General features: G+C 36.9%; 1 protein-coding gene across 2 annotated transcripts; it reads right to left on the minus strand.

The window, feature by feature from the left end:
* Positions 1-1,519: 1,519 nt before the first annotated feature.
* Positions 1,520-24,761, minus strand: LOC117289650 (tubulin polymerization-promoting protein family member 2-like). 2 transcript variants are annotated; one of them, XM_033770869.1, is made up of 5 exons: positions 24,612-24,761; positions 20,559-20,759; positions 18,737-18,899; positions 4,773-4,971; positions 1,520-4,233 (listed from the first exon to the last, which is right to left on the minus strand). In XM_033770869.1, exons 2-4 carry the CDS (start codon positions 20,717-20,719, stop codon positions 4,789-4,791), a joined length of 507 nt encoding a protein of 168 aa, XP_033626760.1. In that variant the 5' UTR covers positions 20,720-20,759; positions 24,612-24,761; the 3' UTR covers positions 1,520-4,233; positions 4,773-4,788. The 2 variants fall into 2 exon arrangements, with proteins under 2 accessions (XP_033626760.1, XP_033626761.1); XM_033770870.1 differs by lacking the exon at positions 24,612-24,761 and adding an exon at positions 21,783-22,051.
* Positions 24,762-24,811: the final 50 nt, after the last annotated feature.

Consider the following 24,811-nt stretch of genomic DNA (forward strand, 5'->3'; position numbering starts at 1 on the left):
ATTTGTCTATCCAGTACTTGAACATGTCTAATCCCTTTGGGTTGATTAATTAGTGTGTGTGGTACATTACACTGAATGCCAACACAGCTTGAAAACATAATGAAAAACAACTACATAAGAAACCATGAGGCTCATTAAAAGTTATCACATTGATACATGATACTGTCACTGGTAAATCCACTGAAAAACATCACAATGAAACTGCCCACTGAAATATTAATAGTCTTTCTTTGTGTTTGGTTGTGCAATAAATGCAGGTACATGTATAAGGCCTTACAAAGAATGAAACATGTGGATTGGGAACTCTCATATGGACCCATTTGCCTCATTATAAACAAAAGGCTTCCAGTCGAGTAAAATAGAGTAGGCACAATTAATATCAAACAATTGCTACGCATAAAATCATGTAATTAGATCTTGCATTAATTATGAATTTGCTATACCAGGTCAAGGGTAGCTTACCATACACAGGACATCACTGTAGAATTAAAAACCGTTCCATTGACCATGAGTGCCACTAAGCAATAACAAGACTGGTCTAGCAACCTAGCGCTCTAGTGTGGAAATGTCAAACGATGTGACAAATACACATAATACTATTGCAGCAGTCATTCTATAACAAGTGCAGATGTCATTTAATAAGAAAATATTTCAGCTACGCATTAAGTACGTTATTCATGCACAATCAATTAAATTTTTCTTAAAATTTGAGTAAAAAGTTCATATTTACTATAATTTGGTATTAAAATCTAGTTACGATAATTGGTTATTATGCATGTATAGGTAATTACTGAATTAACAAGATAACAATGACATAATAATACAATAAAGAAATAAAGCAACTCACAACAATAATAATGAATTGATAATTTTCTAAAAAAAGTATTTGGCAAATCAATCTGAAAAACAAATAACAAAAATTGTAAATGCGTAGGCAAATAATTTTGAGCATATATTAAAAAGTCACCTTTTGTAAAAAGAAAAACTTTTAAGCAAAACTCATTACAGGCAATGTTTACACTAAACAAATAAACATATTTCATTTAACTTCAAGTTACTAAAAAAGAAAGAAGGAAAAAGAAGAAGAAAAAGAAACCCAGGCAGCTTTATTAAACATCCTGTAAAATGTGTTGAAAGTTTCCTACAAGCTCCAAACTAAAACATTGGTCGGTAATGATACCATTTGTATCTAGTCCATACACAGTTACATTTACCATTGTACAGTATAAGAGAATTGGGTAACATTTTGACATTCAATTGCATATATTTCATTATGAAAAAAGTTGCATAAATTGAGAAGATGCACTTTGGAAATGATGAAATTACAGTGAGACCCGTTCAGAAGACCCCTTGGTTAGTTGTATACTGATCCCTTGCACACAAGTAGTTACGCGTTGTGTGCACAACATGCCGTCACAAATTGCGCATCTACAATATTGGCCATTCTGGGAATCCAAATCCTTTGTGTGTATTTTGACTTGCAACATGGCACAAGGGCTCATGTGTGTATTTTGACTTGCAACATGGCACAAGGGCCCATGTGTGTATTTTGACTTGCAACATGGCACAGGGCTTATGTGTGTATTTTGACTTGCAACATGGCACAAGGGCTCATGTGTGTATTTTGACTTGCAACATGGCACAAGGGCTCATGTGTGTATTTTGACTTGCAACATGGCACAAGGGCTCATGTGTGTATTTTGACTTGCAACATGGCACAAGGGCTCATGTGTGTATTTTGACTTGCAACATGGCACAAGGGCTCATGTGTGTATTTTGACTTGCAACATGGCACAAGGGCTCACCAAAATGTTTTGAGGATCTCTATTATATTGAAAGTATTTATAGTGATTAATTCAATGTTTTTTTTGCAACAAGTGCAAGGTCACTTAACATAACCCAACATTAAAAACATCACAATGTTGTGTTAATATATTTTATACAAATGTTTTTAAATAGTACACTTTGAGCAACATAGGTTGGCAAATGATGGCATGTAACCACTCAAGTGTTCATTGTTACTAACACATTAAAACATACCTTACATTTTACACATCATTTTCAAAGTATGGAAACTATGAGTAAAAGTTGTTTAAGACTTTACAACAACCACTAGGTAATGTGAAGTAATTATGTCAAATATCAGAAATTGTGAATTACAATTGCTAACTCCGACACCAAGATTCAGGAGTGACATACACTGGAAGTTTGTTCCTGATTCTTGTATACCTCCTTGGAACCAGTCATGTTCAAGACTCATTAAGCGCACAGAAACAAACAACCACACCTTTGTAAACTGATAAGATTGGCTTACTGGTCACCATATCCAGATCAGGCTAAGCATAGTTTGTTGTTGATTTAGTTTGATGACAAAAAGGGTCAAAGAATATACAAGAAGGTACTTGCTTTTTACAGCAAAAACAGGCCTCTGTAAAGTATCAAGTATAACAGTGCTCTACACACATCAGTACATGTATGCTATGGGTAAAACCAAACAATATTCTTTATCCCAGATGCAGTGTTAACTCAAAAACAACAACTAAATCCTGTTTCATGGAACAGAAACCAATGAAATTGCTAGGCTGGGTGAATGAAGGAACTTCAGAAAACAGACTCAGCATATATAAGGCTAGATGTTGCTAGGGGTATATGTATTACACACGCACTTCAAAACACACAAACTAGTCAATCAAAACTATTCTAAAACAAATCCACTTCATTGTTTTCAAAGAACTTGGTCTCAAGTTATAACACAATACCAGGAAAACATTTCTTTGGATTAAATCACATCTTTGGTCCTTAAAATGCACACTTGCAAATACAGATGTTCATGTACACAGTATTGCATCCCACTGCACTGTATTGAGATAATAGTATGAGACAAGTGATAGTTGAATGGATGAAGCACTGTCAGCAAATGCCTACTAGTCTCGATTTATTTCACAAAGCTCTGATATTGAGAAGGATGACATAAGTGTACATGCCCTACACACTACATTGCATTAGATAGAAACCTCATCTGCTGAAGAGCTTTCAAATCAGGCTTTTTCTTTATCACGTCAACCGGGTAGACATTCAATTCCCATCACATCTTATTTCTTAGATTATTTTTACCCTTGGACATCAGTTTGTAAAAATAGTGTAATTTATGCTGGGTAAATGTTTCACAATGCCTAGTCAAGAATACGATAGTGTGTCCATGTGCCATGAAGAATTCCATGCATGAGGGAGCATTGGCTGAAATGGGGAAAAATATTGTGTACATTTTCAGTAACTGCATCATAATCAGATGAGTAGGATTCGAGACTCTGCATGGTGAGAGTATAATCAAGTGAGGTTTGTGGTAGCACCACGTGTAAATCTCTTTTGAGTAGAGTCTGTTCTGAACCACAGAACCTCACTTGATAACCTGATCAGTCAATTTGTCACTGACGCCATGAACTGACATCCCGTGTACAAAACCACCTTGCAGTAGTGTTTCAGGTTTTTTAAACATTGTTTTAACAATATTTGTCAAGGCCTTTAAATTCTTGAAGATTCAAAGGTTCAAGAGCTTTGCTTGTTTAACATGCTAACTGTATAGTGCAATATTTGCACTTGAGTGATAATTTCCATTTTCACAACCTGACTAAGGTAATGCAAGGCACACAATTAATGTAGAGAAAAAAACCTTGTTCATGAACTAATACACAAACCTTGTGCACTCACAGACCTCTGTTTTTCTGAAGTGACACACAAGTTGTGTTGTAGAACAATTTGTGAAAACTTAAATTGTCTGTTTCGCTTTTGGGTTTAACAAACTAAAACAAACCTTTTACACTTTATTGCTTATAAATTTAGGACAAAAAACATAAAAAAACAGAATTGTTATCAAGTGCAAAGCATCAAGTGTCCACTATAACTAGTTGAAAAACTTTGAAGAATAGTATTGTCTCAGCCATTTCCATTGATTATTAGTTTTTATTAGTACATTAGGTGTGATTGTCAGTTCGTGGCATTAGTGATGATTAGTTGAAATATAAACAACTGCAGTGAAATGAAGAAGTTTCCCCAGTCTTGTTGAAGCACCCTTGTTGCAGCTATCCATGCCATTACATTGAGCTGATACACATGTAATGCTCTCACCATCAGGCAATCTTCCATTCCTGATGAATATTACTGGACTTGTAGAGTAGTCATCACTAAGGTAAGGTGTTATACTAAACAGTAGCCCACTGAGTCATTCAGTCAGCCCTGCAACAATAAGATATCAACATACAATGACAAGTAATCCTTATATGAATCAGTGTCTCACTCAGTTGTGATGGTCAGTAAGAATGGCAATTCCATAGATAATGTTAAGATCGACAAAAGGAAACCTTTGAACAATTGTTTTCCATGCTCATGTGTGTGTTGAGCAGCATGTCTTAAGGATTGGCACAATTTGCAGATTGTTTTATGCAGATTTGGCAGCTCAAACTGCAGTGTGTTCTTAAATCTAAAGAATGCACTCAACAGCAGGCTAATTTATGTTTGCCTAGTGTTTTAGGCATTTTCCTGTATGCACAGAGCCAGGTACAGAAGCATGTGATATTCAACTGAAATCAATTGAATTATTAAAACAAAATTGATCATCATCAATAGACAATTACATCAGTTGCCCAGCTCCATATCAAATCAATAACAGTTATGGCTAGAAATATAAACATTGACAAAATGACAGTAAGCCTTGAATTTAATGGTGGCACCTTCTAGCAAATGAAGAAATATTTTGTATGAGGATCTTTACTCACCTTGGTTATAAGATGTTTAGTGTGTCTTATCAAATGTATCCTTGCCCTTATAGGCTCCTACATAGCCAGAGCCATCAGTCAGATCCTTACGTCCTGATATACCCTTCCCTTTCCCAGATTCATCAAATCGTTCTTTATGAGATCCAGTGTACTTTGAAGCATCAGTCATCTTTGCAACACCTCCAGTTTTAGATACTCCCTAGGATGAAATACAATTACCTCATAATAACGGTCTCCAGGAATTTGTAATTCCTACCTGTACAAACCAGGGTTGATTTAAGTAGCTTTCTATGTAGTCTACAGTACTAGCTCATAAACTATACAAAGCAAGAGGAAAGACTTGTAGAAGTTGTGCATGATGAACTACATTCATTTAACTCCCAAATGCTTTAATTTTAAAACTGTTAACTGGTCAGTGATCAAGTATCTATTTACTTGTATAGTCAAAGCATGATTGTAAAATTGACATAGAGTTATGGGCCAGGCACCAATAACAATACAAAACAAAACAAAACAATAACAAAACAATAACAAAACAATAACAAAACAATAACAAAACAATACAAAACAAAACAATAACAAAACAAAACAAAACAAAACAAAACAAAACAAAACAAAACAAAACAAAACAAAACAAAACAATAACAAAACAATAACAAAACAATAACAAAACAATAACAAAACAATAACAAAACAATAACAAAACAAAACAAAACAAAACAAAACAAAACAAAACAAAACAAAACAAAACAAATCAAAACAAAACAAAACAAAACAAAACAAAACAAAACAAAACAAAACAAAACAAAACAAAACAATAACAAAACAAAACAATAACAAAACAATAACAAAACAATAACAAAACAATAACAAAACAATAACAAAACAATAACAAAACAAAACAAAACAAAACAAAACAAAACAAAACAAAACAAAACAAAACAAAACAAAACGAGAACGAGAACGAGAACGAGAACGAGAACGAGAACGAGAACGAGAACGAGAACGAGAACGAGAACGAGAACGAGAACGAGAACGAGAACGAGAACAAGAACAAGAACAAGAACAAGAACAAGAACAAGAACAAGAACTAGAACTAGAAACAGTGATTGTAACTAACAATCACATAGCTGTTCCGTTTGACTCGAAAATAAAGGTCAAAATGGGTGACGGATAACTAAGGCAAATCTTCAATGCTCAAATAGTCTGTAACTGAAAAGAAATTGAAAATCGGGTGTGTAGTTCTTGAGATATGGTCCTGCTTCCAGTTGACCCGGAAGTAAAGGTCAACATGGGTCACATCCTATGGCAAATCTTCAATGCTGAAAGAGTCTTTAACTGAAAAGAAATTGTAAATTGGGTGTGTAGTTGTTAAGATATGGTCGCACTTCCGGTGGACCCGGAAGTAGAGGTCAACTTGGGGTCACAGTTTTCCAAAGCTAATATTTATTGCCTAAGAGTCTACAACTGAAGTTTGAACATTAGCTTTGTACTTTTTTAGATATGGGTTCACTTCCGGTTGACACGGAAGTAAAGGTCAACATGGGGTCAAAGTTGTTTCAAACTAATCTTGAATGCCCAAGGAGTCTATAACTGAACCAAAATTGATAATCTGTTGTATAGTTCTTGAGATATGGTCCCACTTCCGGTTGACCAGGAAGTAGGGGTCAACTTGAGGTCACGGTTTTTTAAAGTTAATATTTTATGCCTAAGGAGTTTATAACTGAAAATATTTTGAAAATCTGCTGTATAGTTCTTGAGATATGGTGACACTTCCGGTTGACGCGGAAGTAGAGGTCAACTTGAGGTCACAGTTTTTTTCAAGTTAATCTCCAACCCCCAAGGAGTCTTTAAAAACAAATAGTTGAAAAGTCGTCCGTGAAGTTCTTGAGATATGATGCTGCAAAGATTTCCTAATTAATATGCATATGAGGGTCACTGGTGGTTAATTAATAAATAATTTTAATATGTTTTATGATAGGAATTAAGATAAACATCCTAAAGCTTCCATTTGATATTATTTTACGTGTTTAAAAACACATAATTAATTTGTAGGATACTCCGTTAATTTCCTACTCCTGCCGATAGGGGGCGCTCTTATGAGACATTTCAATTGCACGATTTCTGCACCGTAATGTCTGTATCTGACTCTGTATTTGTATGTGTACGTCGCAGAGACCAAAACTGTCACAAAATGTCAAGCTATAATTTCCCCTATAGAACACGGCCCAGTTTTATGGCTCTGTCTGCTTCAACCAAACTCTGCCCATTTATTATACCACCATTCTCCGCTTACTGTGCAGGCGCTGAAATATCTGTACAATTAGTTCAAAGCAAAGATTACATATGATAAATTTCCCCACGCACAAGCAAAAATATCCCTGCTAAGCTGTGAAATATGCTTTAAGTAAGCGATAATATCCGCGCTTCTGATGTGTCAATTCTTTGCTTACGCAGTGAAGCAGAGTCAAATTGGACCAGTTTCACAAGATTTCCCCTCATGTACTAACAATCTTTTTTGACTTTACATGTTTGAAGTGTAGGCCTTACCAAACCTACTAACAGGGCAAAATTACATGGTTCTCATGACCACCAAAGTCTGCGCTTACGATCACCATTTTCCGCTTTACTGTGATGTGCAAGCTTGGAAAATAATGTGCGAACTTGGAAGCACACAAACAAAAGAAATCCCTGCTATAAGCAGTCTACTTCGCTTGACGTAAGCGCAGAATTCAATGCTTCTGCAGAGCACTGAATCTTTTTCATTAAGCAAGTTCCCATCTTGACTCGACTAGTCGAACCTCAAACCTAACCACGACACTTGTCGAGATAAAGTACGGATTCTCAAGATTTGTGCCGCTATGCCGCAAGGGCAATATTAATTATGTTGCGAATAGTAGTAAGCAACACAACTGGTTCACCAAACAGGTAGTCGGGACAAATTTTTAATTATGTTGAGAATGGGTGTGACTAGTGAAATTTACTACTCGACTAGTCGCAATTCAAACCTAACTATGACACTTGACGAGATAAAGTACGGATTCTCAAGATTTGTGCCGCTATGCCGCAAGGGCAATATTAATTATGTTGCGAATAGTAGTAAGCAACACAACTGGTTCACCAAACAGGTAGTCGGGACAAATTTTGTAGTCGATGTGTGGACACGATTATAACGGAGTAGAAAAAAACAGTAGTCGCGACTCATATAATAATTTCTAGTCGCGGCTTTAACACTAAAGCACCCTCTAGTCGCCCCTGCCTACTTTTGTCACAAGTAAAGCACGGTCTTGCCTGCGAATGCAAATCAAATTTTTAAGTCACTGTTTTTGCAGTGAAAGTTGCGCAGGAGTTGAGCACAATTAGTCAACTGTAGCAAATTTGTTGATGCGATTTGTGACGTGAAGAACACATTCCCGGCTAAGCTGTAAAATACGCTTTGCGTAAGCACAGTTCCCTGATTACGTAAGCGCTGCGATTCTTTCCTTTAAAAGCCATTGGCCAAGGACCAAACTACATAATAGCTTTTTAAACACAAAAAGCAGCTTAACCATGCCTCATGTTCAAGTTGTGAATCCAGGTGTTCTGCTCAATTTCTGCAATTTTGTAAAGCAAAATGTTTTGCCTGTTTATTATAAGCAGCTCTATAAAACTGAGCCACTCAACCACCAGAGAAACGTCAGCATAATAAAATCTCTGCTTTTGTATTCCTGTCAAAGAGTTTTTGTTTGTCATGGTCTAATTTCCGAACGTAACGCGAAATACTGGAATTAGTTTAGGCAAATGGTCCCCGGCGCTAATTAAATATTCACAAGCTTAATTAAGGCTTATTAATTAACCATTTTAACATCTTTTACAATAAGAATTAAGCTTATGTTCTAAGCTTCAATTTGGTATAATAAACTCACTCTTTCGTATTATGGTTTAGGAGATTAGGCTGCCGCAAAAACGTGTACAAACACTATGGGATTTAGGGAGAAACAAAGAATAATAATAATAATAATAATAACTAGACATTAAGTGTTTGTGAACAAACACGAAGCTGTTCCGTGATGTTTTGCTTGGATTATGTGCTTCATTGCCCAGGGAATATATAACTTGAAAAAAAAGTTTCAAAAAAGTTGTGTAGCTCTTGGTATTAGGTCACACTTCCCGGTTGACCCACAAGTAAAGGTCAAAATGGGCCCACAGCTAACAAAGACTAATCTGCAATGCCAAGGAGTCTATAACTGAAAAAGTTTAAGCAATCGGTTGTGAAGATCTTGATATATAGTCCCACTTCCGGTTGCCCAGAAGTAGAGGTCAACATAGGGTCACAGTTTTTCAAAGTTAATATTTATTGCCTTAGAGTCTATAACTGAAGTTTGAACATTGGCTTTGTACTTCTTGAGATATTGGCCCACTTCCGGTCGACCCGGAAGTAAAGGTCAACATGGGGTCAAACGTGTTTCAAACTAATCTTGAATGTCCAAGGAGTCTATAACTGAAAAAAGTTTGAAAATCGATTGTATATTTCTTGAGATATGGTCCCACTTCCGGTTGACCCGGAAGTAGAGGTCAACTTGAGGTCACGGTTTGTCAAAAGTTATATTTTTATGCCTAAGGAGTTTATAACTGAAAAAAGTTTTATAATCTGTTGTATAGTTCTTGAGATATGGTCCCACTTCCGGCCGACCCGGAAGTAGGGGTCAACTTGAGGTCACGATTTTTCAAAATTAATCTCCAATCCCCAAAGAGTCATTAGCAACAAACAGTCTTAAAATCGGCTGTATACTTCTTGAGATATGGTGCTGCAAAGATTTTCTGATTGAATATGCAAATGAGGGTCATGTGGTTAATTAGTTACTAGTTGCCATTTTTCAAAAACAAATTAGATGCAAACATCACGACATCGTCTTCTCAGAATCTCCCCAAGAGTCCTCAACCCATACAGGTTCGCAGTGTGTTGCAAGAGCCATAGAGATGTCAGTATACTGATATGAAAGTGACTGCCCCAATTTATGAAGTACTACGTTGTACCCATGATGCCAAGATTCTAATTGATTAATTAATTATTAGACGAACATTGATTGCTTTTATGGACTGAAACAAATCTTATTAGAATCAGTGTATTTTTCTACACATAATATGATATTTAGGAAACTAATAAATAAATTATTTAGAAGTTATTGTGTTTTTGACCAGTTTAAAGTATAGATTTGAAGAGCCATTGTGTTTGTGCACAGACACAAAACGTGCATTACATGACGTCATGGTGACGTCGTCCAGAATTTTATGTCGGAAATCACATTAGCAGGACCTGACTAGTGTATAGCTGAAAAAAGTTTCAGGATCGGCGGTCTACTTTTTGAGATATGGTGTTAACAAGGTTTGCTAATTAAATATTCACAAGCTTAATTAAGGATTATTAATTAACAATTTTAACATTTTTTACGATAAGAAGTAAGCTTATGTTCTAAGCTTCAATTTGGTATAATAAACTCACTCTTTCGTATTATGGTTTAGGAGATTAGGCTGCCGCAAAAACGTGTACAAACACTATGGGATTAAGGGAGAAACAAAGAATAATAATAATAATAATAATAATAAAAATAATAAAAATCTCGACGAAAACAATACCTGTTCCGTTGGACAGTCGGAACAGCTAATAATAAAAATAACTAGACATTAAGTGTTTGTGAACAAACACGAAGCTGTTCCTTGTTGTTTTGCTTGGATTATGTGCTTCATTGCCCAAGGAATATATAACTGAAAAAAAGGTTTCAAAAAAGTTGTGTAGCTCTTGGTATTAGGTCACACTTCCCGGTTGACCCGCAAGTAAAGGTCAAAATGGGCCCACAGCTACCAAAGACTAATCTGCAATGCCAAGGAGTCTATAACTGAAAAAGTTAAAGCAATCGGTTGTGAAGATCTTGATATATAGTCCCACTTCCGGTTGACCCAGAAGTAGAGGTCAACATAGGGTCACAGTTTTCCAAAGTTAATATTTATTGCCTTAGAGTGTATAACTGAAGTTTCAACATTGGTTTTGTACTTCTTGAGATATGGGCCCACTTCCGGTCGACCCGGAAGTAAAGGTCAACATGGGGTCAAATGTGTTTCAAACTAATCTTGAATGTCCAAGGAGTCTATAACTGAAAAAAGTTTGAAAATCGGTTGTATATTTCTTGAGATATGGTCCCACTTCCGGTTGACCCGGAAGTAGAGGTCAACTTGAGGTCACGGTTTGTCAAAAGTTATATTTTATGCCTAAGGAGTTTATAACTGAAAAAAGTTTTATAATCTGTTGTATAGTTCTTGAGATATGGTCCCACTTCCGGTCGACCCGGAAGTAGGGGTCAACTTGAGGTCACGATTTTTCAAAATTAATTTCCAATCCCCAAAGAGTCTTTAGCAACAAACAGTCTTAAAATCGGCTGTATACTTCTTGAGATATGGTGCTGCAAAGATTTTCTAATTTAATATGCAAATGAGGGTCATGTGGTTAATTAGTTACTAGTTGCCATTTTTCAAAAACAAATTAAAGATGCAAACATCATGACATCGTCTTCTCAGACTCTCCCCGAGAGTCCTCAACCCATACAGGTCCGCAGTGTGTTGCAAGAGCCATAGAGATGTTTAAACATTGCAACGAAAGTGACTGCACCCAATTTATGAAGTACTACGTTGTACCCATGATGCCAAGATTCTAATTGATTAATTAATTAATAGACGAACATTGATTGCTTTTATGGACTGAAACAAATCTTATTAGAATCAGTGTGTTTTTCTACACATAATATGATATTTAGGAAACTAACAGATAAATTATTTCGAAGTTATTGTGTTTTTGACCAGTTTAAAGTATAGATTTGAAGAGCCATTGTGTTTGTGCACAGACACAAAACGTGCATTAAATGATGTCATGGTGACGTCGTCCGAAATTTTGTCAGAAATCACCTTAACAGGACCTGACTAGTGTATAGCTGAAAAAAGTTTCAGGATCGGCGGTCTACTTTTTGAGATATGGTGTTAACTAGGTTTGCTAATTAGATATTCATAAGCTTAATTAAGGCTTATTAATTAACAATTTTAATTTTTTTTTTACGATAAGAATTAAGCTTATGTTCTAAGCTTCAATTTGGTATAATAAACTCACTCTTTCGTATTATGGTTTAGGAGATTAGGCTGCCACAAAAACGTGTACAAACACTATGGGATTTAGGGAGAAACAAAGAATAATAATAATAATAAAAACTAGACATTAAGTGTTTGTGAACAAACACGAAGCTGTTCCTTGTTGTTTTGCTTGGATTATGTGCTTCATTGCCCAAGGAATATATAACTTAAAAAAAGGTTTCAAAAAAGTTGTGTAGCTCTTGTTATAAGGTTTTACTTCCCGGTTGACCCGTAAGTAAAGGTCAACATGGGCCCACAGCTACCAAAGATTAATCTGCAATGCCAAGGAGTCTATAAAATCGGTTGTGAAGATCTTGATATATAGTCCCACTTCCGGTTGACCCAGAAGTAGAGGTCAGGTTGGGGTCACAGTTTTCCAAAGCTAATATTTATTGCCTAAGAGTCTACAACTGAAGTTTGAACATTAGCTTTGTACTTTTTTAGATATGGGTTCACTTCCGGTTGACCCGGAAGTAAAGATCAACATGGGGTCAAAGTTGTTTCAAACTAATCTTGAATGCCCAAGGAGTCTATAACTGAACCAAAATTGATAATCTGTTGTATAGTTCTTGAGATATGGTCCCACTTCCGGTTGACCAGGAAGTAGGGGTCAACTTGAGGTCACGGTTTTTTAAAGTTAATATTTTATGCCTAAGGAGTTTATAACTGAAAAATTTTTGAAAATCTGCTGTATAGTTCTTGAGATATGGTGACACTTCCGGTTGACGCGGAAGTAGAGGTCAACTTGAGGTCACAGTTTTTTCAAATTAATCTCCAACCCCCAAGGAGTCTTTAAAAACAAACAGTTGAAAAGTCGGCCGTGAAGTTCTTGAGATATGATGCTGCAAAGATTTCCTAATTAATATGCAAATGAGGGTCACTGGTGGTTAATTAATAAATAATTTTAATATGTTTTATGATAGGAATTTAGCTAAACATCCTAAAGCTTCCATTTGATATTATTTTACGTGTTTAAAAACACATAATTAATTTGTAGGATACTCCTTTATTTTCCTACTCCTGCCGATAGGGGGCGCTCTTATGAGACATTTCAATTGCACGATTTCTGCACCGTATTGTCTGTATCATAGGCCGTGTCCGAAACGGCGACTTCGGCTACAGCTACGGCTAGATAGCGCGCGTCTGCCTATTCCTACACTGGTAGACGCGCTGATCTAGACGTAGCTGTAGCCGAAGTCGTCGTTTCGGACACGGCCTGACTCTGTAATTGTATGTGTACGTCGCAGAGACCAAAACTGTCACAAAATGTCAAGCTATAATTTCCCCTATAGAACACGGCCCAGTTTTATGGCTCTGTCTGCTTCAACGAAACTCTGCCCATTTATTATACAACCACCATTCTCTGCTTACTGTGCAGGCGCTGAAATATCTGTACAATTAGTTCAAAGCAAAGCTTACATATTATATAAGCAGTCTATCTTGCTTGACACAAACGCAGAATTCAATGCTTCTGCAAAGCACTGAATCTTTTTCATTAAGCAAGTTCCCATCATGACTCGACTAGTCGCACCTCAAACCTGCCTACGACACTTGTCGAGATAAAATACAGATTCTCAAGATTTGTACCGCTATGTGCCGCAAGGGCAATATTAATTATGTTGTGAATGGGTGTGACTAGTGAAATTTACTACTCGACTAGGCGCACTTCAAACCTAACTACGACACTTGTCGAGATAAAGTACGGATTCTCAAGATTTGTGCCGCTATGCCGCAAGGGCAATATAAATTATGTTGCGAATATAAGCAACACAACTGGTTCACCAAACAGGTAGTCGGGACAAATTTTTAATTATGTTGCGAACGGGTGTGACTAGTGAAATTTACTACTCGACTAGTCGCACTTCAAACCTAACTATGACACTTGTCGAGATAAAGTACAGATTCTCAAGATTTGTGCCGCTATGCCGCAAGGGCAATATTAATTATGTTGCGAATAGTAGTAAGCAACACAACTGGTTCACCAAACAGGTAGTCGGGACAAATTTTGTAGTCGATGTGTGGACACGATTATAACGGAGTAGAGAAAAACAGTAGTCGCGACTCAAATAATAATTTGTAGTCGCGACTTTAACACTAAAGCACACTAGTCGCCCCTGCCTACTTTTGTCTCAAGTAAAGCACGGTTTTTCCTGCGAATGTAAATTAAATTTTTAAGTCACTGTTTTCACAGTGAAAGTTTCGCAGGAGTTGAGCACAATTAGTCAACTGTAGCAAATTTTTTGATGCGAATTGTGACGTGAAGAACACATTCCCTGCTAAGCTGTAAAATACGCTTAGCGTAAGCACAGTTCCCTGATTACATAAGCGCTGCGATTCTTTCCTTTAAAAGCCATTGGCCCAGGACCAAACTACATAATAGCTTTTTAAACACAAAAAGCAGCTTAACCATGCCTAATGTTCAAGTTGTGAATCCAGGTATTCTGCTCAATTTCTGCAACTTTGTAAAGCAAAATGTTTTGCCTGTTTATTATAAGCAGCTCTATAAAACTGAGCCACTCAACCACCAGAGAAACGTCAGCATAATAAAATCTCTGCTTCTGTATTCCTGTCAAAGAGTTTTTGTTTGTCATGGTCTAATTTCCGAACGTAACGCGAAATACTGGAATTAGTTTAGGCAAATGGTCACCGGCGCGAACAAGGTGACTTTACCCGTAAATAATTCCAAATCCCTGGCGGTCTATTTTCGTCGTCCACGCTCGTTGGCTGAAATGAACCCGGTCCACGACGCACCATGCTCAGGCTTGTCAAATTTTGGGAACAAGTTTAGACTTGTGCTAGTCGGTTACCGTAAGAAATCTATGTATATTAAAAAAAAAACCGCAATAACACCGGTCGAAATAGGTATAACGACCTGGTCAAGTTAACAGTTTTACAATTTTGACTATTCAAATCAAGTTTTACGCCGTACCCATGATCTTTGAAAAAACATCCCCGGAAATACAGGTTTTTTAAAATAATTACACTGTTTCTATAAGTTCTGATGCTTTTAAAATGACCATCAATAAAATATATCTTAATCTAAAGCAGTTTTGGGAAGTGTACAACATGTAATTTAATTTTAATCGAATAAATTATGTTTCGGAAAGCTGGGTTTGTTTACACTTCAAGAGCCATTGTGTTTGTGCACAGACACAAAACGTGCATTACATGACGTCATGGTGACGTCGTCCAGAATTTTATGTCGGAAATCACATTAACAGGACCTCACTAGTGTATAGCTGAAAAAAGTTTCAGGATCAGCGGTCTACTTTTTGAGATATGGTGTTAACTTGGTTTGCTAATTAAATATTCACAAGCTTAATTAAGGCTTATTAATTAACAATTTTAACATTTTTTACGATAAGAATTAAGCTTATGTTCTAAGCTTCAATTTGGTATAATAAACTCACTCTTTCGTATTATGGTTTAGGAGATTAGGCTGCCGCAAAAACGTGTACAAACACTATGGGATTTAGGGAGAAACAAAGAATAATAATAACTAGACATTAAGTGTTTGTGAACAAACACGAAGCTGTTCCGTGATGTTTTGCTTGGATTATGTGCTTCATTGCCCAAGGAATATATAACTGGAAAAAAAAGTTTCAAAAAAGTTGTGTAGCTCTTGGTATTAGGTCACACTTCCCGGTTGACCCACAAGTAAAGGTCAAAATGGGCCCACAGCTACCAAAGACTAATCTGCAATGCCAAGGAGTCTATAACTGAAAAAGTTTAAGCAATCGGTTGTGAAGATCTTGATATATAGTCCCACTTCCGGTTGCCCAGAAGTAGAGGTCAACATAGGGTCACAGTTTTTCAAAGTTAATATTTATTGCCTTAGAGTCTATAACTGAAGTTTGAACATTGGCTTTGTACTTCTTGAGATATTGGCCCACTTCCGGTCGACCCGGAAGTAAAGGTCAACATGGGGTCAAATGTGTTTCAAACTAATCTTGAATGTCCAAGGAGTCTATAACTGAAAAAAGTTTGAAAATTGGTTGTATATTTCTTGAGATATGGTCCCACTTCCGGTTGACCCGGAAGTAGAGGTCAACTTGAGGTCACGGTTTGTCAAAAGTTATATTTTTATGCCTAAGGAGTTTATAACTGAAAAAAGTTTTATAATCTGTTGTATAGTTCTTGAGATATGGTCCCACTTCCGGCCGACCCGGAAGTAGGGGTCAACTTGAGGTCACGATTTTTCAAAATTAATCTCCAATCCCCAAAGAGTCTTTAGCAACAAACAGTCTTAAAATCGGCTGTATACTTCTTGAGATATGGTGCTGCAAAGATTTTCTGATTGAATATGCAAATGAGGGTCATGTGGTTAATTAGTTACTAGTTGCCATTTTTCAAAAACAAATTAAAGATGCAAACATCACGACATCGTCTTCTCAGACTCTCCCCAAGAGTCCTCAACCCATACAGGTCCGCAGTGTGTTGTAGGAGCCATAGAGATGTTTAAACATTGCAATGAAAGTGACTGCACCCAATTTATGAAGTACTACGTTGTACCCATGATGCCAATATTCTAATTGATTAATTAATTAATAGACGAACATTGATTGCTTTTATGGACTGAAACAAATCTTATTAGAATCAGTGTATTTTTCTACACATAATATGATATTTAGGAAACTAACAAATAAATTATTTCGAAGTTATTGTGTTTTTGACCAGTTTAAAGTATAGATTTGAAGAGCCATTGTGTTTGTGCACAGACACAAAACGTGCATTACATGACGTCATGGTGACGTCGTCCAGAATTTTATGTCGGAAATCACATTAACAGGACCTGACTAGTGTATAGCTGAAAAAAGTTTCAGGATCGGCGGTCTAATTTTTGAGATATGGTGTTAACTAGGTTTGCTAATTAAATATTCACAAGCTTAATTAAGGCTTATTAATTAATTTTTTTTACATTTTTTACGATAAGAATTAAGCTTATGTTCTAAGCTTCAGTTTGGTATAATAAACTCACTCTTTCGTATTATGGTTTAGGAGATTAGGCTGCCGCAAAAACGTGTACAAACACTATGGGATTTAGGGAGAAACAAAGAATAATAATAATAATAATAAAAATAATAAAAATCTCGACGAAAACAATAGCTGTTCCGACTGGATCGGAACAGCTAATAATAAAAATAATAAAAATCTCGACGAAAACAATAGCTGTTCCGACTGGATCGGAACAGCTAATAATAAAAATCTCGACGAAAACAATAGCTGTTCCGACTGGATCGGAACAGCTAATAATAAAAATCTCGACGAAAACAATAGCTGTTCCGACTGGATCGGAACAGCTAATAATAATAAAAACAATAAAAATCTAGACGAAAACAATACCTGTTCCGAGGGACGGTCGGAACAGCTAAAAATAATAAAAATCTCGACGAAAACAATAGCTGTTCCGACTGGATCGGAACAGCTAATAATAATAAAAATAATAAAAATCTCGACGAAAACAATAGCTGTTCCTACTGGATCGGAACAGCTAATAAAAACAATAAAAATCTAGACGAAAACAATACCTGTTCCGACGGACGGTCGGAACAGCTAATAAAAATCTCGACGAAAACAATACCTGTTCCGACGGACAGTCGGAACAGCTAATAATAATAATAATAATAATCACGCCCGAGGGGTGTCTCAAAGTGCTTCCGACATTATTACCCCTGGTCACTGGGCCTTAAATCATTCCTTAAACCATCTCAGCTCCCTGGGGAGTACACAGCCTGTGGGCAATATATGCGCTACTCGGCTAAACCAGTCACAAGATCCATCTCTGCCCTCACAGGTACCCATTTACCCCTGGGTGGAGAGAAGCAATAATAGTTAAGTGTCTTGCTCAGGGACACAAGTGTCACGACCGGGATTCGAACCCACACTCTGCTGAACAGAAGCATCAGAGCTCGAGTTCGGTGCTCTTATCCACTCGGCCACGACACCCCAACGCTCACCAGAAAGTGGTGACGAGGTGAACAGCTCAAAATACCGTGAGATATTCAATTATTATTAATAGTAGCTTCTTATATAGCGCTCAGGTCCGTCATGCAGTGACGCTCATAGTCTTCAATATTATTACCCCTGGTCACTGGACTTTAAATTCTTCCTTAAAGGCAATGTACACTATTGGTAATTACTCAAAATAATTATCATCATAAAACCTTACTAGATAAGGAGTAATGGGGAGAGGTTGATGGAGAAAACATTGTGAGAAACTGCTCCCTCGAAGTGACACAGTTTTAAAAAAAGAAGTAATTATCCACAAATTTGTTTTTGAGACCTCAGATTTAGAATTTGAGGTGTCGAAATCAAGCATCTGAAAGCACACAACTTCGTGTGACCATGGTGTGACAAGGGTGTTTTTTCTGTCATTAGTATCTTGCAACTTCAAAGATTGATTGAGCTCAAATTTTCACATGTTTGTTGTTTTATGCTATGTATGTTGAGATACACCAACTGTGAAGACTACTCTTTGACAATTACCAACAGTGTCCAGTGTCTTTAAACCATCTCAGCTCCCTGGGAAGTATACAGCCTGTATTGCCAAATATGGAGCGCACTTTTTAATCAATCAAAAGAACCAACTCTGCCCTCTGGGTGGAGAGAAGCTTATGGTTAAGTGTCTAGCTGAAGGACACAAGTGTCACGACCGGGATTCAAACCCACACTCTGCTGAACAGAAGCATCAGAGCTTGAGTTCGGTGCTCTTATCCGCTCGGCCAGGACACCCCAATATTAGGAGAAGACCAATGAGGAAACAATACTGAAACCACATTTTAAAAATAAAGTTGTTAAATGTTTCTTACTGTAGTTCCTGAAGTGGATGGGCCAGAACCAGCACAAATCTTGGCTTTGATCTTGTCATAATTCTCTTCCGAATCACTACCAAGTTTAGATTTGGCGCACATCTTCAGAGCATTTTCAAACTGGGCATAGGTCAACACTTTGTTCCCTGGGCCACCCTTTGCTCTGTCAGAAACAAAAATAATCAACAACTTGGATTAATTGTATACAAGTTAGTAATTTGAAAAATCAGTAATAAAATACTATTGTTCACTGACCACCTGATTAATGGCTAGTTTGAATCTGCACCAAAAAACCCCCGTTTATCTCAAAAGTATGAATCGCAATAGCAAAGTAACTAAGGGTATGCACACACGAGTAGTTGCTAAAGTTTGCTGGTAGCTAACATCGAAAATTTGTGAGCGTGTGACTGCAAAAATATTAAACTTCGCTGCTAACTCCAAAGTTAACAGCGAAACTTGATACTTTGACAGCATATAAGGAATTTAGTTTTTCTTATGTGACATAACTGACATTAGCTACAATTTACATGAACATGTAAACATCATGATTTAAATTTTCATCTTGACGTTTCGCTTCCGTTAATTTTTTCTCCTGGTGTTGAACATGGGCCTTGACATTTTCCCTCACCGCCTTAAAAAATATTTAAGTTTTTACATTTTTTTTTTACATCATGACAGTTATATCATACTCAAAATCGGCCACTTTAATAATCCACGCTTGTAAATAATCAGAATGATCCAAAAATGTTTCCTATGGGACAGCCAGCAACGTGATGAGATAAATCTTCTTCCAATTCACAGGCAACACATGTCTGTGGTAAGACGACATCCCGCACAAATTGAGATAAAACTGTAAAAAGCTGGGCCTACCATCATGGCTCTGCTAATTGACGAATTCTGCGCTTACAATCACCATTCTCCGCTTGCGCGGCCAGCGCCAAATTTCTGCGCTAGCCTTTTAAGCCCAGAAAACATAGTATTACATGGAATACACAGGTTCATAAGGCAAAATTCCCCGCCAAACCGTGAACATACCCATGTTCACTTGACGAAAATGCAGAACTTCCTGGTAAGCCCCAATTCTTTGCTCACTACCGTGTATGCAGAGCCATAAAATTGGCCGCTAACGACGCAGAGACAAGAACAGACTAAAACAAAATACATATTTCTCAGTCTGAAGTACTGGGAATTCAAATAAAATAGAATCGCTGCGAGCTTCGACAAAAATACAGATGATTAAAATAGAATCACTGACTGGGAACTTGGACACAAATACTTAGCATTACATGGTGTATAGCATTTGAAAGCTTTTCTTCAAGTAAAAATTTAGATTTCTTTAACAAAGCTAGTACAGTAGCCGGGTTAAGTGCGATCATGCCCCATGTGAACGCAACGCAAGTCTTTTTTAGCTACTTGGCGATTTCTTTTTAAGTGAACCCCTGATGCGAGTATGTAATGTACAGTTATGTGAAGTAAACAATAAAGTTTCGTGTGAACATGCCCGAACTGAGTAGTCGATATATTATGCCAGGAGGGGGGGGGGGGGCCGGGATGCAGGCCTGATACTTCACGGAGGCAACAGAGGCGATTGCCTCCGTTGCCCCTTGTCATTGCCTTGGTGCCCTTGAAATGCTCCAGTAGAAATTTACAATTTCCTCATAGGTTGCCCTTTGCCAAAGAGAAAATGCCTTGGTGCCCTTACCCTTTCAAAAACGAAGCATACAGGCCTGGGGTGGAGCTGGTGCATTTAGAGCCTAATAGAACCCCTTTCCTATGACTTATTAGTGATTTATTTCTACAATAGTTTAACCTGAATACTCACCTTGTGAATATCATATCCACCTCTGTAGTATTCAGCTTCTTGTCTAGTAATCCTTTCTCTTTGACCATCTTAGAGAAGTTCTTACTAGTGATGTCTTTAGTCTGTCCTGGCCGTCCGAATGCAGCATACTCCTCAAATACACCCTTCAGTTCCTTGCTCATGATGATTTAATGCTGTTACTGATGCTACTGAAAGGAAGATCTACACAACACATTCAAAACATTATCTCAAATATTGTCATCTGAATGAATAAAATAAACCGGCAATCAACCACAACCAGTAAATCACTGTATTCAAACTCAGAGAGCAAACATTTGTAAGCGTGTGCACTGTGAAACGAAAGACATCAATAGACCGATTGCGCAGCCAATGTTTACATGTGATCACGTGACCTACGTTGTATAGTGGGTATAGAGAAACACAGCTACACAGTAAAGACATGGGAAGACTCGTACCGATGGACCTTAATTGGCTGTATTTTCAATAAATAACACTTTAAGCTAAAAACGGAGCCCTTTTGATAAAGTTGAATATTGTGACATTGATTTAAATCACATTTGCTGTTTGATGTTCCCAGTATTCTACTACAGAAGAGGTTTCTTTTGAGAGTATGGTTAGACTAAGTAAATTACTGAGGTTTGAGCGAGCTCCTCACGCGCCGTGGATTTTGCGCTGTGCAGGGCGTGAAGTTGAGCTGTGATAAGGGAGATCGTGAAGTTGTCCGACTAATAGCTGACAGCAACCCCTTCTAATCAAATATTTTGAGAGTGAAAATAAAGGGATTTGCAGCTTCTTAATGAGATTTTTTATTGAAGATATTGGCAGCAAAATTGCTAAAATTAGGGCTCTGTAAAAACCACACTTTTCGTGCACAAACACATGACATCATGTAAAAATTCTCTTGGAATTTCCTATTTGGTGGAACTGTGTTTACCCATACTGGCATTGTTCTTCAGTGATTTCTAGAATAAGTCCTTTTTTTGAGCCAAAAATTACAGCAGTAATCATGTCTTTTTAACGCACGTTTATATGCCGTGTTTGTTTACATCCAACACCCACTATAGGTCACGTGACGCACGGAGCGCAATCAGTCTATTCAATGCTTCAATCCATATCTGTGATGTATTTAGCAAAACATTGAAAGTTCAAACTACATGTAAAAGGAAAGAACATTCAATTATGGGAGTTGATTATAATACAATGTTCAAATGTAAGGCCTATTACAACAATTTCTCCAATACAATAAACTGTTGTCCCAATCATGTAGCCAAAGGTTGGTTTGTAATTAAAGCAAGGCTGTAGCATTGATCCATGGTATAAGTCTGCTCAGCATAACATGGTAGGTACTGCGCTCAATTGTGTGTCGTTATAAATCTCCACGTGTCATAGATGGGGAGTGATATCAAGTTGACTTCTCCAAGGAATTTGGTTGATTTCAATCTAGACTTAATTAGTGTCCTCGGTTCTCAAGAGAGGATGATGAGGACCACCCACACCTAGTGACCTACATGTATGTGTGTATCTTAAAGGCAGTGGACACTAGGCCTCTTGGTAATTATCTCAAAATAATTATTAGCATAAAACCTGACTTTGTAACGAGTAATGTGGGGAGGTTGATAGTATAAAACATTGTGAGAAACAGCTCCCTCTGAAGTGCCATAGTTTTCCAGAAAGAAGTATTTTTGATTTCGAGACCTCAGATTTAGAATATAAGGTCTCGAAATCAACCATCTAAACGCACACAACTTCGTATGACAAGGGCGTTTTTCTTTCATTATTTAATCACAACTTCGATGACCGATTGAGCTCAAATTTTCACAGGTTTGTTATTTTATGTAATGTTGAGATACACCAAGTGAGAAGACTGGTCTTTGACAATTACCAATAGTGTCAACTGTCTTTAAATCATTCATTAAAATTGCAACTAAAAAGTAGTATCCTGCATGTGAACAACCCTACAAATAGTAGGCTACAAATCTCAATGTAGTTACCAACTGGTGGTTAAAATGTGTGCAAATTAATTTACTATTTCTAGATCTACATGTACACAATAGGCTGCAATGTCGTACAAATTTAAGCATAAATCTCAAAGACTGTTCCCAAAGCCAGACAGAATGGATTTGTGAATTCATGATTTATTCAAGTAACCTTGGAGTCTTTTCATTCCAAGATTTGGTAAAATGACCAGGCCTAGAGGGTACTGTATAAAAATGCTTGTTAGTTGTAGCCTGCTAAGTGTTTTACAGGAGTGCCATGCTATAGCCAGGTCCTGAGCGACCATACAAAACAAATGAATTTACAAATCATTTTGAATGGAACTGATCTGCCTTCATCGAGGACTATTATTGTTCCAACTCAGGCAGTGCTTCATACCAAGGTGGCACAACACAATACATTGCAGATTGCACGTATGCTACATGTACTCTTGGTACACAGCATTGTCAAAGCATTGATTACCCGCTATATTGTTATAATCAATACCTAATTAAAATTCATACATTCATACAATGTATGGCTTATTCGTGCTGCTCCTTCTAATGAATTAATAACTGCATCACAAAAGCAATGCCAGAGGGGCCTAGGGGCCTATAACTTGTGGTTTGTTTCTGCAACCCAATATATCTACTGATTGGGCTTACGGCTAATTAAATAATGTTGTCAACTACCCATGGCAACTCAGATACACGACTGTTGTGTATATGTTAAATTAGTTACATCAACTTACATAACTAAGCCGCTAAAAAAACATACACCTATTGCATAATTACTTTGTGTGCTTTCAGATGCATAATAAAAAGGCATCAGCTGAAGTCTTTTAGGGCCCTATTATTTGATTGAAAGATGACCTATTTCACAAAAGCTATCAGAGGGGTCAAGCTGGTAATTACTTGTTATTAGTGCCTTAAATACTTGATCATTTTAAACCCTGGTATGAGCAATCAACGTTATTTTACTGTAGCCCTAAATTGCCTGATTTCAGAGTTGTATTTGGAAGTAGATTCCTATTATAAATAAGAAATAAGCTTTATACAAAGTACAGCCACAATGTTTGAATGAACGCTCTGACTGAACACACAGAGTTCATGCCAGTGTTTGTAGTTGATTGTGTGTTGCTATGGTTACACCAAGCAGCACCCTACATACCTTTGTTGACTCGAAGAAACCCTTAACAACCAACACTATAGCAAATACACAATCTTATTTACACGGTCCATTACCATTCACAGGGAATGTGTGAATTTTGCCCAGGCAGAATTACATGCAATTTATACACTACAAACTGTGCACGGTGATTATTGCAAGGACGGGCGATCGATTTTACAAAGGTCATGCGTTTCTCTAGGCGTTTTTGCCATTTGTAATTACACACTGTAACTTTTGTTCATGTTTCATAGTTGGTTCTGTCGAGTGTCGATCAATCGCAGGCCTTTTTACATCTAGTTTTATCTAACTATTGTCTTAAAAATCGTGGATCCTAAGTTGAAAGATTGCAGAAATGAAAATCATTGATTTTCTCTCAGCACAGAGCTGTTTCTAGAGCAATAAAAACAACACGTAAACAAACAAAAACATTGGGGAAAAAAAATTGTTTTTAAAAGCTGTGTAAATTCGTTACAAAGCACATTATTTATGCAGGAAATCAAGTCACAAACTATGTAAACATTCATCATGATATTCTTCTTATTTTGGCAATTAAACATTTAAGACAAGTCCCTGGACACTATTGGTAATTGGGAAAGATCAGTCTTTTCACTTGGTGTATCTCAACACATTCATTTAAAATAACAAACCTGTGAAAATTTGAGCTCAATCGGTCATCGAAGTTGCGAGATAATTATAAAATGAAAGAAAAAAAGTTGCGGATTTCAGAGGCTTTATTTCGAGACCTTGCTTTATTATTGTTAGTGAGAAATTACCTCTTTCTCAAAAATACTATGTAACTTCAGAGGGAGCCATTTCTCACAATGTTTTATATACAATCAACAGCTCTCCATTACTTGTAAATAAGTAAGTTTTTATGCTGACAATTAATTATTTTGAGTATATAATTACCAATAATAGTGTCCACTGCCTTCAACGCTGGTTGTAAGATTGTTGTCGCTTCTGATTTTTACGTGCCAAGCGCTTTGCTGTTTTGACATGCAATTAGGCTAGGGGAGGACCGGACGAATCGACTGATGACAGTGACTGTTTTGCATGTTTGATTGGCGTGTTTTTTTCAGAAAGGGCATAGAAAACTGGCTAGAAGTTGA

The sequence above is a fragment of the Asterias rubens genome, chromosome 4, assembly GCF_902459465.1.
Source record: "Asterias rubens chromosome 4, eAstRub1.3, whole genome shotgun sequence".
Taxonomy (NCBI): Eukaryota; Metazoa; Echinodermata; class Asteroidea; order Forcipulatida; family Asteriidae; genus Asterias; species Asterias rubens.